General features: G+C 41.1%; 1 protein-coding gene across 7 annotated transcripts in view; it reads right to left on the reverse strand.

Moving 5' to 3' along the window:
* Positions 1 to 4800: 4800 nt before the first annotated feature.
* Positions 4801 to 12266, reverse strand: part of FAM107B (family with sequence similarity 107 member B) — a 200758-nt gene continuing 193292 nt past the window's right edge. For all 7 annotated transcript variants that reach the window (XM_045858006.1, XM_045858010.1, XM_045858009.1 and 4 more), the window contains 2 exons: positions 8712 to 8862; positions 4801 to 7483 (listed from right to left, as the gene is read on the reverse strand). In XM_045858006.1, the coding sequence (XP_045713962.1) occupies positions 7367 to 7483; positions 8712 to 8862 (268 nt within the window). In that variant the 3' untranslated portion in view covers positions 4801 to 7366. The remainder of the gene's footprint in view (positions 7484 to 8711; positions 8863 to 12266) is intronic.

Genomic DNA, 12266 nt, shown 5'->3' on the forward strand with positions numbered 1-12266 from the left:
CCATACCTCCTGGGTTTGCCCTCTTTCACGAGCATGATGTTCTTCAGGTACATTGACACTGTGGAAGGAATCAGTACTGTGTTCCTTTTTACGGCTGAATAATATTCCCTTGCGTGGAGGTACCACCTTTGCTTATCCACGCACCGGTTGAGAGACACTGGGGCTGTCTTTTTAGCTATTATGAACAGTGCCGCTGTGAACATGTGTGTGCAAGCCTTTGTGTGGACGTAGGTTTTCATTTCTCGTGGGTACACGCTTAAGAGTAGAACTGCCGAGTCACCATCTTACATCGTCACCAGCATCCTAGTCAACACCTGTCGTCTTGTCAATGATCTCCGTTCCAGTGTGTGGTTTAAAATCGAGTGCCTGTCTCTACACATGCTCACCGACAGTATCAATTATCAACCTGTTTAACTTTTGCTTTGTGAACATTTGTGTAAAATTACCTCATTGTTGTTCAAATTTCCACTTTCCAGATACTAGTGAGATTGAGCATCTTTTCATGTAATGGGTCATTTGTGTTCTTTTTCTGGAAATGCCTGTATATATTTGGTCATTTTCTTTATTGGACTGATAATTATAGACACTCTGCATGTAATGTAGGTATTATATATTTGCTGCCATGTATGTAATATGCCTTAGTCTGTTACTTGTCTTTTAACCTTTTTTTATTTTACTTGTTGTTCAAGTACAGTTTTCTGCCTTTTACTCCCATCCCAGCCCACCCCCCCAGCCCTCCCCACCTCCCTCCCGTTTCCACCTGCCCCCCTTGTGTCCATGAGTCCTTTATATTTGTTCCTGTAAGCCCTTCCCCTTTTCCCCTGAAATTCCCTCCTCTCTGGTCACTGTCAGCCTGTTCTCAATTTCAGTTTATTTTTAAAAAATGTTTAATTTTCACCAGCTAAATGTTTTCTTTGTTACAGATTTTGAGTTAGCTGTCTTGCCTGGAAAAGCCTCTCCCACCCCTAGGATTATAAATAATACTCCCTTATATTGTCTCCTAATGCATCTGTAGTTTTATTTTTACACTGACCACTTTAATAACTTTGGAAATTAGTGTTACATATGGTGTTAAATAAAGGAATCCCTTACTTGTTTGGTTCTAGTGGCCCCAAAACCTTTCATTGAATTGTTTATCCTTTTGTAACTAATTTGGAATAAAATTCCACCTCATCAGAAATTTCTGTATGTGAATGAGTCTTTTTCTGAACCTTATTCCATTCTATTGATCTATCTGTGTCCTTGGGGCCAGTATCAACCCAGTGAAATCACTATTGCTTGCAAGTGTGTTTTGGTATCTGGTCAGGCAAGTCCTCTTTCATAATTTCTACTTTAAAAGAAAATCTCTCAGTAATTCTTTGTAACTGTAATGAGAAGCTTTCTGGCCCAGTGAGACTCACACTGTAAGAAATATGAGGTCGAGTCTCATCAGGGGGTAAAACGGAGAAGCCAGGGTGACTCCGCGTCCTGTGGCTCTGTGCCCACTCACAGTGCAGGAGCACTTCCGTCCGCCAGCGACTCCCCAGTGCCCTCGCACTAGGTGTGGACCTCTCTCCCTGCTCCCCATCGGGGAACCAGTGCTCCCTGACAGGCACATAGTCCTGCGTCTTGTGTCAGGAAAGAAAAATAGGATGGTCTGAAAAACCCTACTGTTGTAACAAAATAAGGATGTTCTTGTAACTATTAGAAGCAATATTTTATAAAACAAACAAAAAAAACCCCAAAGAAATAAGCTTGAAGAGCTTCCACTAGCTGAGTTTTAACATTCTGATTATCTAAAAAAAGGAGATGAAAATTTTAAGTTGAATATATTAAAGGCCACAGACTCATGATGGGAAAAAGAAAAAGGAACTGTAATACAAAATAAGGATAATTATAGTATATGTGTTTAGGGGAATGTTCGCATATGAGGGTAGTTAACTTGTTCTACTAAGAATATACATTTGTATAAAGTATGGGCATATCTTATCTCTCGCTGTGTAGACAGGAAAGAAGAAACGAGGGACACTGTAAAGATAAATGAGGAAACTATGGTATGAAAAAAAGACCTACCGCCGTCAGTGCCACCACGTACGATAATTCAGGAGATAAGGAGGCCAGCTGATCAACAGTGATAAAAAATTTCAAAGGACCCAACAGTATGTCCAAGATAATAAAGAGCCAAATACCTCAACCTACAGAATTCATCACACAGACTTGATGACTCTTAGCAGACAAAAATCTCAAGATGATCCTACTCATTATACGATATTGATAAAGCACACCTAAGTTTTCAGTAATGCTAATGGACAAGACCAATACATCACAAAGGCAGAACAAGAGATAATGCTGACCACACAAAATGGAAGCACACGACTTCTGGGAATTACACCAAGTTTCAAAACATTAAAGTGATATAAATGGCGAGATATTAGAAGTTCCATGACAAAATAAATAATAATTATAAAAGTACTCATAAAAGGACTTACCCTCCCCCTGGAAAAGACTTACCCAAGGCCTGTGACTCATGGGTGAATCAGCTTGTACAATGTACCCAGTTTAGGATATCTTCACGTCCGAAGTAAGAATCAGTCAACAACCCAGATTACAGATTATGTTCTCTCAATTAGTCTGAGCAACTATTCCTTTTTTTTCCTTTTAGGGTTTGGTAAGATTACTACAAGCCCAGGAAACATAATAAAATATAACCGAATCCCTAGGGAGATATGATAATATATATATGGCCATAAAAATAGGGAAGTATTTTTAATGCAATATTATTGGACATTTTAATGCTTAAAGGTTGATTTGTAAAACAGATTTTTTTAATGTTTAATATGTGTTTATCATTGTATTCCATTATATTATGTGTCAACTCGACTGTTCAGCTTTACACCTGGGTGTGCCTGGCCGGTGTGTCCGAATGAGACCACCATTTGAACTGACTGTTGGGCTCAGTGGGTAGTCCCCTCTGATGTGGGTGGGCATCCTCCAGTCAGTGGAGGGCCTGAATAGAACAGAAAGGCAGAGGAAGGGAGGTTTTGCTCTCTCTCTGCCTGGTGGCAAAGCTGGAATATTGGTCTTCTCCTGCCCTCAGACTAAGATTTACATTCTCAACTCGCCTGGTTCTCAGGTCTTCAGACTCAGACTCACTACACCACTTGATCTCCAGCTTACAGAGGCCAACTATGGGACTTCTCAGCCTCCATCATGGTGTGAGCCAATTTACCTTCCCTATATATCTATTTCCTAGTGGCTCTGATTTTCTGGAGCCAGTATATCAAGCACGGTTCATGTGCTCATAAGGAGTTTGAAAGGTTCAACACAATCAGGCATACTAAACTGCAACTGTAATTTAAGTTGTTTGAGACAGTTTAATTCAATTCACAATCACTGTTTAAATGCACAAGGAAAAAAACAGCGTTTCCTCGTTTCCTTCCTGAGCAATTCAGGCAAGGTCAGAGTGGAGATGGTGGCTGAGCTACATCTGACATGACCAAGAAGTAAGGCTGTGGAGGAGGGGGCAGCCGGGTTCCCCCTGCTGGAAAAGGGGGCTACAGATGCGGAAAAGAAGAACGCTAGAATGTGCTATTGGGTCAGAATTGGGGATATTGCTGTTAACTAGTGATTTCCAATCACTATAAATATCACTGCAAATGCACGAATACATATTTACACTCACACACACGCCTGTTTCCTAACCTTGCAGGGCCCAGGAGCAGCAACATCCCAGCAGCGATCAGCACACTGTCCGTAAATAACCAAGTGCCCCAGGAAATCTAGGAGCAACTGAGAAGACACTCAAACAGCTTCAACTGATAATCAGAATGCATTTTCTCATGAGAAAAAACGTGGAAATAGTAATTACAGGGCTTACTCATAAAGATTTTATTTACCCTAAGACCTCAGAAAGAAAACACTTTGTTTCTCAGTATACTGGTAAACGTAAGCCTAGTGGTAATATTCTAATACTTCTTTTAGCTGTACGACAGCATTTCAAGTCTTAACCAAAAACATTAGTTGCTGCACCTCCTTTCAAATCTACCGATTACTGTAAGAAACAAACATCCGGTGGCCCAATGCATGGACTGGCTGCCTTAAAACTGTCACCTTGTGAAAATGCCTAGTTGTTCCAAGGATGCAGCTACTGTTCAAATAATTTTGGAACCTGTCTTCTGTGCTGGCCTTTAGAACTCATGGTATATATAACCTTAGAGGAAACAAATCTTTACTGCCCTGAGTAGATCTGATTTTCAAAAGAGTCCAAAGATACTAGGAATCGGGTGATCAAGCTGAGTAATAATCTGGGCTTGCTAAAGTAAAGAGATTGAAACCTCCAAACTAATTTAACCAGCAGTGTAATAAAATCATGTGTATAGCTTCCCAGAGTAACTTCTCCGAGGGTAACATTATTTTAGCTGCATCAGCAAAATAATTTTATGGTCATACTTCAGACATGCCAGGTGTACCAGTTCACAAGCACCAAAAACTGTTCCTTCCCCAAACATATCTCCCAGTGTCCTGCCGAGCTACCTAACATTCAGAATACTCTGATCTGCAGTGCTGTCAGCTGCTGCTAAAACACCATGTATTCTACACAAAGTGTAGCATAGTGCCTTAGCATAAATTCGACATCATAAATTGCCAGTCTTGACTGACACAAGGCCAGAGGACATCACTAATTTGGGGACAAGTGTATACAAAAGGAGAGTCATCAAAGCGAGACCTTAGAACCACCTTCTGATCTTTGAACTGATCATAATCCACCTTTCCTGCATTCAGTTCCACACACACATTTTAAAAACACCAGACAAACAGTGCTGCGTGGTCCAAGCATGTGGTGATTTTTATTAAGAATAACTTTGGTTCTAAGAATTCCACCCTCGATTCTGTAATACTTTCATTAAAAACAATTATACAAGAGCAAATACAAAAAATATTAAATTATGAAAACAAACCCATTAAGGCTCCCTTTATATATATTATATACACTCAAATGAGTCAAGATTTTTCAGAGTAGAAGAATAAAGTCAACTGTTATAGCTTAGAAAGCAACACTACTTTACTACTATAAAACAATGAACTAGAGTAAGAAAACCATGGAGTGGAAAAATGGAGCCGATTTTGTCCAAAAGTGGCTCAAAGCACAAAGCTGCTCGGATGTCATGAGTCCTAGGGGTCTGGGGCATACAGTGTTAAAGCGCTGAAGGAGGCTGAGGCCTTTTACAACTTGGGCCCATGAGCTAAGCTGATGTGATGACTTCAAGGAGCTTCTCTGCATGTACCTTCCACTAAGACATCACTGTGTGCTATTTACAAGTCTTGGTTTGGCCAGACCTTGTACTACAAACTACAAATAAGTCTGTGGATTTGTGAAATTGGGAGGGAAATGCTTGCGTAATTTATTTTTTCCCAGGGAAGAATGAATTCTAGCTAAGTTCTAGAAACAGAGTTAGTCCTTCTAAAGGAGTCTGCCAGAGCCCTTGAGAATTTCATCAAGTGGCAGAACTGCTTCAAGGACACAGGATCTGAAGATCTCACGTGCAGTAAAGGCTACGTCCGAGCCGGTCCCGAAGCCTCGCCTTACAGGTCACATCATTAGCGCGCACGCACGGAGAAAGAACTACAGTCAGTGTGCGATCGGAAGTGTGCTTTCAAGACAATCAGTTAACGTACTTTCTTCTCTGAAAAGGAAGTGATGGAAAAAGTTGCCATTCCATCCTTCAAAAGCCAACTATGATAGAGCAATATATTCTCTTAAATGCCTCCTATTTTATTCAAATAATACTTACTGATGAGGGAAGTCATCCATTCCACATGTAATCTACATATTCTCAAACTAGCAGTATACGATCACTGCATTTACTTATATCTTGTTCACATTAGCATTGAATATGAGCCTAATGGTCAACTATGAAAAGCATTCCCACAGAAAGCCAATTTCTTCTATGTTTATTAAGAATTCAAAAGTTCAGAACCCAGCTTTCTATGTGCCTTTAGAGGAATTATAAGAAGGCCTTCAATGGAGAAATTACTGGCTGAATCGTCGCTATGGAGAACATACTGAATCCACACAAACTCTTCCGGACCGCCCCACGTCGAATGTGCCTCACCATCAGTACAGAATGAATCCTGCCTAAGAACTTGGCTGTTACTGGCACGTGGGCTTCACTTTGAGTAGCTTGCTAGCTAGAGTCCGAAAACTAAGCAGCTTCTCCCTTCACGTTGGCTTTTCCTGAGATGCAGAATAGTAGTCATTAATGTCATCATTATCAATAGCATCATCGTAACTAAGAGAGTGGGGAGATAGTCTTTCTTCTCAAGAAAAAAAAATTAAAGAAATGGGTGATCATTACTCAGAAATTTTCAAGGCTTGGATTTTGATAACTTTCAACACGTACAAATGCTATGAATCTTCCAACCAGGCCTCCTTGAGACCAGTCTACACTTGCTTCACATTACAATAGCCAAAGAACTCCTCCTTTCTAGGCTCCCAATGGGAGCATTCCCCACACTGCTCTCAGAAGGAATCAAAAGATTTAGACCCTCTACTTTTGACACTGAAGTTGGGTTATGTGGACTAGCTTTTATTCTCCAAAGGATGGGGGAGATTATTTCATATAAAAGGACTAGCTCAGCAAGAAATTTAAAAAAAAGTTATCAAAGCAATAAATGGATTTACATAATGTGCCTTCTCTGAGCTGGAATGTTACCGTGGAATATAACCAAAAAAATTAAAATAAAGTCAAGATGGCCATTTACGTATTTTTGTTTATGTACGTTTGTTTACATATTTTAAACCCTCTTCACCCTATGGCTGTCAATAAAGGTAATAGCTGTGCTCAACATTAACACCTACATTCTCAGGTGTGAATTCACCTAACAGGGGTGGAAGTGTAAATTAAACAAGAAAATTTGGGGTTCTCAAAACAGAATTACTGAATATTGGCTGTAACAGATCAAATGCATGTCCATGTGATCTAAATTACCTAGTAGGTAACTAAAGAAAGAATAAAACACATTTTCTTAGTTTTCAAAAGAAAAAAGGCTCTGTGCCCCACTAAACTTGGATCGGCAGGAAAACCAAGTAGTGCAACTCTCAAGAATTTAATCCAGTGTCCTGTTCCTTTACTTGTTGTTTTTAAAGAGTCTTTGAACACAGGTCCATATCCCAACTTGAGTGCTGGTCAACGTCCTTCGTTTGGCGAATAGGAACTGCAGCTGTCACAGGTAATTTACCCACCCAGATAGTAGGTGAACCAAGGCCAAATCCTTTTTAAGTGATGATGCTCTGCTGGCTGGGATGCTCCCCAGGGGCTTGTGCCCCGAGATGAAGCCTTGAGGAGGCACCTGCTCACAGCTTCAGCACAGTCTCTGAGGCCTGGGCCTACGACTCCTGGGCTTGGGCCACTTCTTGGCCTGTTCTCCTAAGATTGCCTTTAACCTTCACAAACTCGGGGGCATTTTCTTGTTCTTCTTGCAGTTTCTGCTTCTCAAGTTCAAGCTGAATAAAATTCAGAAACAGGAAAATTATTTACAAACTGAGAGGCTTTTCAAAACACTCCTCTTTCCAAAACACTCCTCTTCCCAAAGTCCTTAATGGCTTTGTTTCTCCTGGTTTCAGTTAAAAAAAATGCACACACACACACATGTATATAGGTCCTGGTGTAATTCTACACAGGAGCAGCAGCCAATGGGTTGTAACTACAAGCAATGCCAGAGATGAAGAGAATCTAAAAATCATGGTTAAGACAATGAGATCCTGAGATCGACCCAGGTCTCCTATACTCTCAGTGAAGTTAAAGTTCACTCAATTGCTCAGCTCCCAACACTGTGAACCCACTGAGAGCCCCTGGTGTTAGCTTTGCCTCCTGAATCTCTTCTAGGTCCTCAGCAGAACCTTGGACTTTCACTTAAATGCATTTAGGCCATTTGCTGATATTTTGCCTCATATTTTCCTTTCATGGTATAAACATTTACATCTGACATGTCTGGTAAATTTTTTTTTTAGTACGAGAAACGGGGGAAGAGAAAGGGATTACTGAGAACATTTTTTCATTGCTTTTTAAAGATAGGAAGGCAGAGAGAGAGAAACAGTGATGTGAGAGAAAAACATTGATTGGTTGCATTCTTGTACACACCCTGACCAGGGATGGAACCAGCAACCTGGGTATATGCCCTGACTGGGAATCAACCCGCATCCCTTTGGTCTCTGGGACAATGCTCCAACACTGATCCACACTGGCAAGGGCAAATTCTGCTTATTCCAACATTCTTATGTTTCAAGACATAAAAGACAACTTGTGAGATAAGTCAGAGAAAAAATACTGTATCATATCTCTTGCATGTGCAGTCTTAAAAAAAAAAAAAAAAAGCTTGTGATGGTTACCAGGGGCTGGAGGTGGGGAAATGGAAGATGGTGGTCAAAGGGTGCAAACCTGCCACTAGGAGATAAACAGTCCTGGAGGCCTGATAAAATAATAGCACAGTAACTGCAGACAACAAAACTGTGCCATAAACCTTCGACTTGCTGAGAGACTAGATCTCAATTGTGTCCAACTACAGAATAGTCATTATGTGATGCAACAGAGGTACCAGCTAAGATGCCAATGGTGACCGTATTGCAACATAAATGTATCAACTCATCATGCTATACACCTTAAACTTACACAGTGTTGTATGCCAAACTTAGCTCAGGAGGAAAAAGACCACCTTCACCCAGTTATCCTTACCTGTTCCAACTTCTGCTGTCGTTTTAATAGTTCTATTTCCAAGTCAGATTTCTTCTTTTGTGCTTCCTCTTCCTTCTGCTTTATCACTTGATCTCGTTTTCTTTTTTCCATCACCTTCTGCAGCTCTGGCTTATTCTGAGGGGCAAGACCCCTGCAAAAAAACAAATTAACAAAATTAAAAAGTTGGAATCAAATGGACACATTCTTTCATGAATAGAAATCCAAGGCATCAGCCACAGAGAAAGGGGTCTCATGAATTAGCGTGATGGTGACACCTCCTCCCAGTTAATTAGTCGACACAGGTGGTCTCGGAAATTCATGAGCATGAAAGGGCAAGAGTATCTTCCAAAAGGAAGCAATATCCATTGACTGAATAAAAAATGCACTGAGTGCCAGACACTGGGCTATACAAAGGAGGTTAGTGGGTGTGGGGTGGGGTACGGAAGGGGACACAGCATGCTCATTCAATAGTGTGACGACCACCTGAAGTGGACCTGGAGATGAGATGGCTTCACCAGAAATTTAAATGGCAAAATGGCCAAAGTTTCAGATTTGTAACAAGGTTCTTGCATGTGTGAAGGCACTCCCAATGTTTCATTATTATTGTGGGGCATGGCCACGAAGACCTCTGACCCCGGACACCTCACCCAGTAATGCATACAGCTGAACATTTCAGATGTGTGGTCGACTACATGACTACAATACACGGAAGTCAGGCTCCAGGGATGTCCTGGATAAGTTAGGCTACCAGCTCCTCCAATGGGAAGACACAAAACCAAAGCTTAAGCGTAGCAACCCTCCTTCTAAGGAGTCTGTAGCAAGTCAAGAGAAGAGCATTGCCTAGAATTTCAGCCAGGCTCCACTAGCTCCTAAGTAATTTCCACTTGGTATTAATATTTACTGAGAGCATTTAAAATAAAAATGAAACAAACCACAGAACAAGAAAAGGGTGCGAAGGGTGATAGTCAGTCAACAAATGCACTCTCATGCATCCACACATATGTACTTGACTGTTGGAAACCGCCCTGCCTGGTATCAGAAGCTGTAACCCCCGCTAAGGCTAAGGCTGAGGGAATGACCTTGGACTGTAAGCCAGCAAGGAGACAAGAGCTTATCTCCCTGGTAGGAGCACCGCTTCTGCTCCTTTTACTTCACCCTGCCTGGCCCCCAATGCTTGGTCGGTTAGCCAATGACAGGTAAGATTCCCCAAGGGCGGGAACGACCTAAGACAGGCACAATCATGTGGGAGTCCCCTAAGGAAGGACTTTGGGCCACAGCAAAAGGGGGTGATGGACCCTCGCCCCTCGGCTTTGAAATAGCCTGAGTCCTCATTGTCTGCAAGAAAATCTCCTAATTTCTTGGCTGCCTTACTTCCCTTGCTCCACCCAAGCCTGAAACAATGACAGAAGGTGGTGCAGCCCTGTGCTAGAAAGGGAGGGTCCCCTGGGCAATCAGGCCTAAGAAAGAATATGTAAAATCCTGTGAAACCTGCTTTATTTAGAATGCTCTCAATGAAATGATAAGGGTCCAAGCAAGAAGTTAGTTTGTTCCTTAAAGTTTTTTACAGCTCTTTAGCTATCTGACCCTGACTCAAAATAGGCCCTCAGAGTTCCTTGTTATTTGACCCTTACTTCCCAGCAATGAGTGATGAGCTTTACCTGAATCTCTGTGTAAACGAACCCAATAAAAGCCATTGAGGAAAAGGCTCTTGGTCCTTCTCCTGTGAGAGATCGGCCACCTTTCCTCCCCAAGCAGATTATGTCTCGGCAGACTTATTCTCATCCATGGCGGATGGGGGGCTCTGCAGACAAAGCTCCCCCACACTTGACCAAATAGTATCTCATGCTCTTCTGGGCTGAGGAAAGTTAGTACTACTGCTGAATCAACCCGGAACTGGCCTTCAGAGAGATGGGCCTGTGCACCTTCCCGCCACTGTCTGGTCTGGTCTGGCTGAGGATGACTGCCAGTCTGTACCCCACAGATGTCTACCTCTACCTCGATGGCTTCTTCCCAAATACTTAAATTAAGTAATGGAACTGATCAACTAATCATGTGAATAACTGTTAAGTCAAATAACTTCCATAATGTGTGCTCTGGTTATGAGAATCTCAACTGCACACTCATCTATCTCTTTGAAGTTCACAGTGTCACATCTGTGAACTAATCCTCAAAATCATATTCCTTCCTCATGTCTAGTTGGAATCTTTAAAAAAAAATGCTGGCATCTCTCTAAGCTATATATTTTTAAAAATTGCAATAAATTTCTCAGTTGTTTACAAAATAAAGATCAGTATATTCTATTATTGAAGATAAGGGATACATAGTAACATGTCTATTATTTCCCAATTTTCATTAAAAAAAATTTGGTAAAAAATGAGGAAGAAAGAAGAGGAGGAGGAAGAAGAGGAGAAAGAAGAAGAATGAAAGAAGGTGAAAGGATTAGTCAAAGAACATGTATGCATGACCCATGGACAGAGACAATGGTGTGGGGACTGCCTGAGCGAATACGGGGGGTGGGGGGGGGGGAGGCCTGGGTGGAGATGGACAAAGGGGGAAAAATTGGGACAACTATAATAGCATAAACAGTAAAATATAATTTAAAAAATAATAATAAATTCAACCAAATTTCCAGTGATACAAAAGAGACAGGCTACTTTTGTGATTTCACTATGGTTTCACAGTCACTAAGATAGTATGACAGAGACAAAAGTACATACAATTCTGAAAATTAAATCTTTAATCAGCACAATAAAAGTTGCTGATGGTATTTTGTTCACAATAAACCTAAGTGCCACTGAACACAGGAAAATGTGTTTGCAAGTAATCTGAGTAAGGAGTCATTCAGTTTCATGACTATTAAAAGGCCTCTATGATACTACAGACAGATTTAAGGATTTAAATTTTAGGATTAAGGACTTAGCTATCTACATAATTTAAATTTCAAACATTTTTCTTTTCCCATTATTTCACAGGCAAAATTAACCTCAACTGTTATTAAATTCTTCTGGATTACTCAGAAGCTATTGAGCGAACTTTGATGTGTGACACACTAAGCTGACATTCCGCTGCAGCTTATGAATGGGCTTAATTAATACCCAGTATTCATTTCCTGTTCAGAGACTTTACACCATGGTGGCAGGAAGATAAAATATTTAGTAACAGCTCAGGAATGGTGCTCCTACGATAAATGTTCTTCACTTGTAACAGTCACGAAGTCATGCAAATTCAGTTAATATTTTAACATAGCCAACCACTTAATCTGTGCTGAGTGGGAAAAGTCAGGCAAGCCCTGCCTGCAGATTCCCTGCGTCTAAAACTGGGTCAGACTGGGGAGAGGAATGAGGTTCCGGAAATTTCATAAAAACTATAGTATCTCTCTGTGCATGACAACAGTCGATTCTCTTTAATCAGTCCTGACACATACAATTAACAACTACTTTAATCCCTTCACGACTGACAGGTGCTCAAATCCTGGTGGCTTTGTAGCACTCAAAACCAACAGTTAATCCTGAGCCTACTAGCTGTGACTATTACAGTGGGCCAGGCCAACTTTTA

The sequence above is a fragment of the Phyllostomus hastatus genome, unplaced genomic scaffold (genome assembly GCF_019186645.2).
Source record: "Phyllostomus hastatus isolate PE091 unplaced genomic scaffold, TTU_PhHast_1.1 phas_scaffold_1674, whole genome shotgun sequence".
NCBI lineage: Eukaryota > Metazoa > Chordata > Mammalia > Chiroptera > Phyllostomidae > Phyllostomus > Phyllostomus hastatus.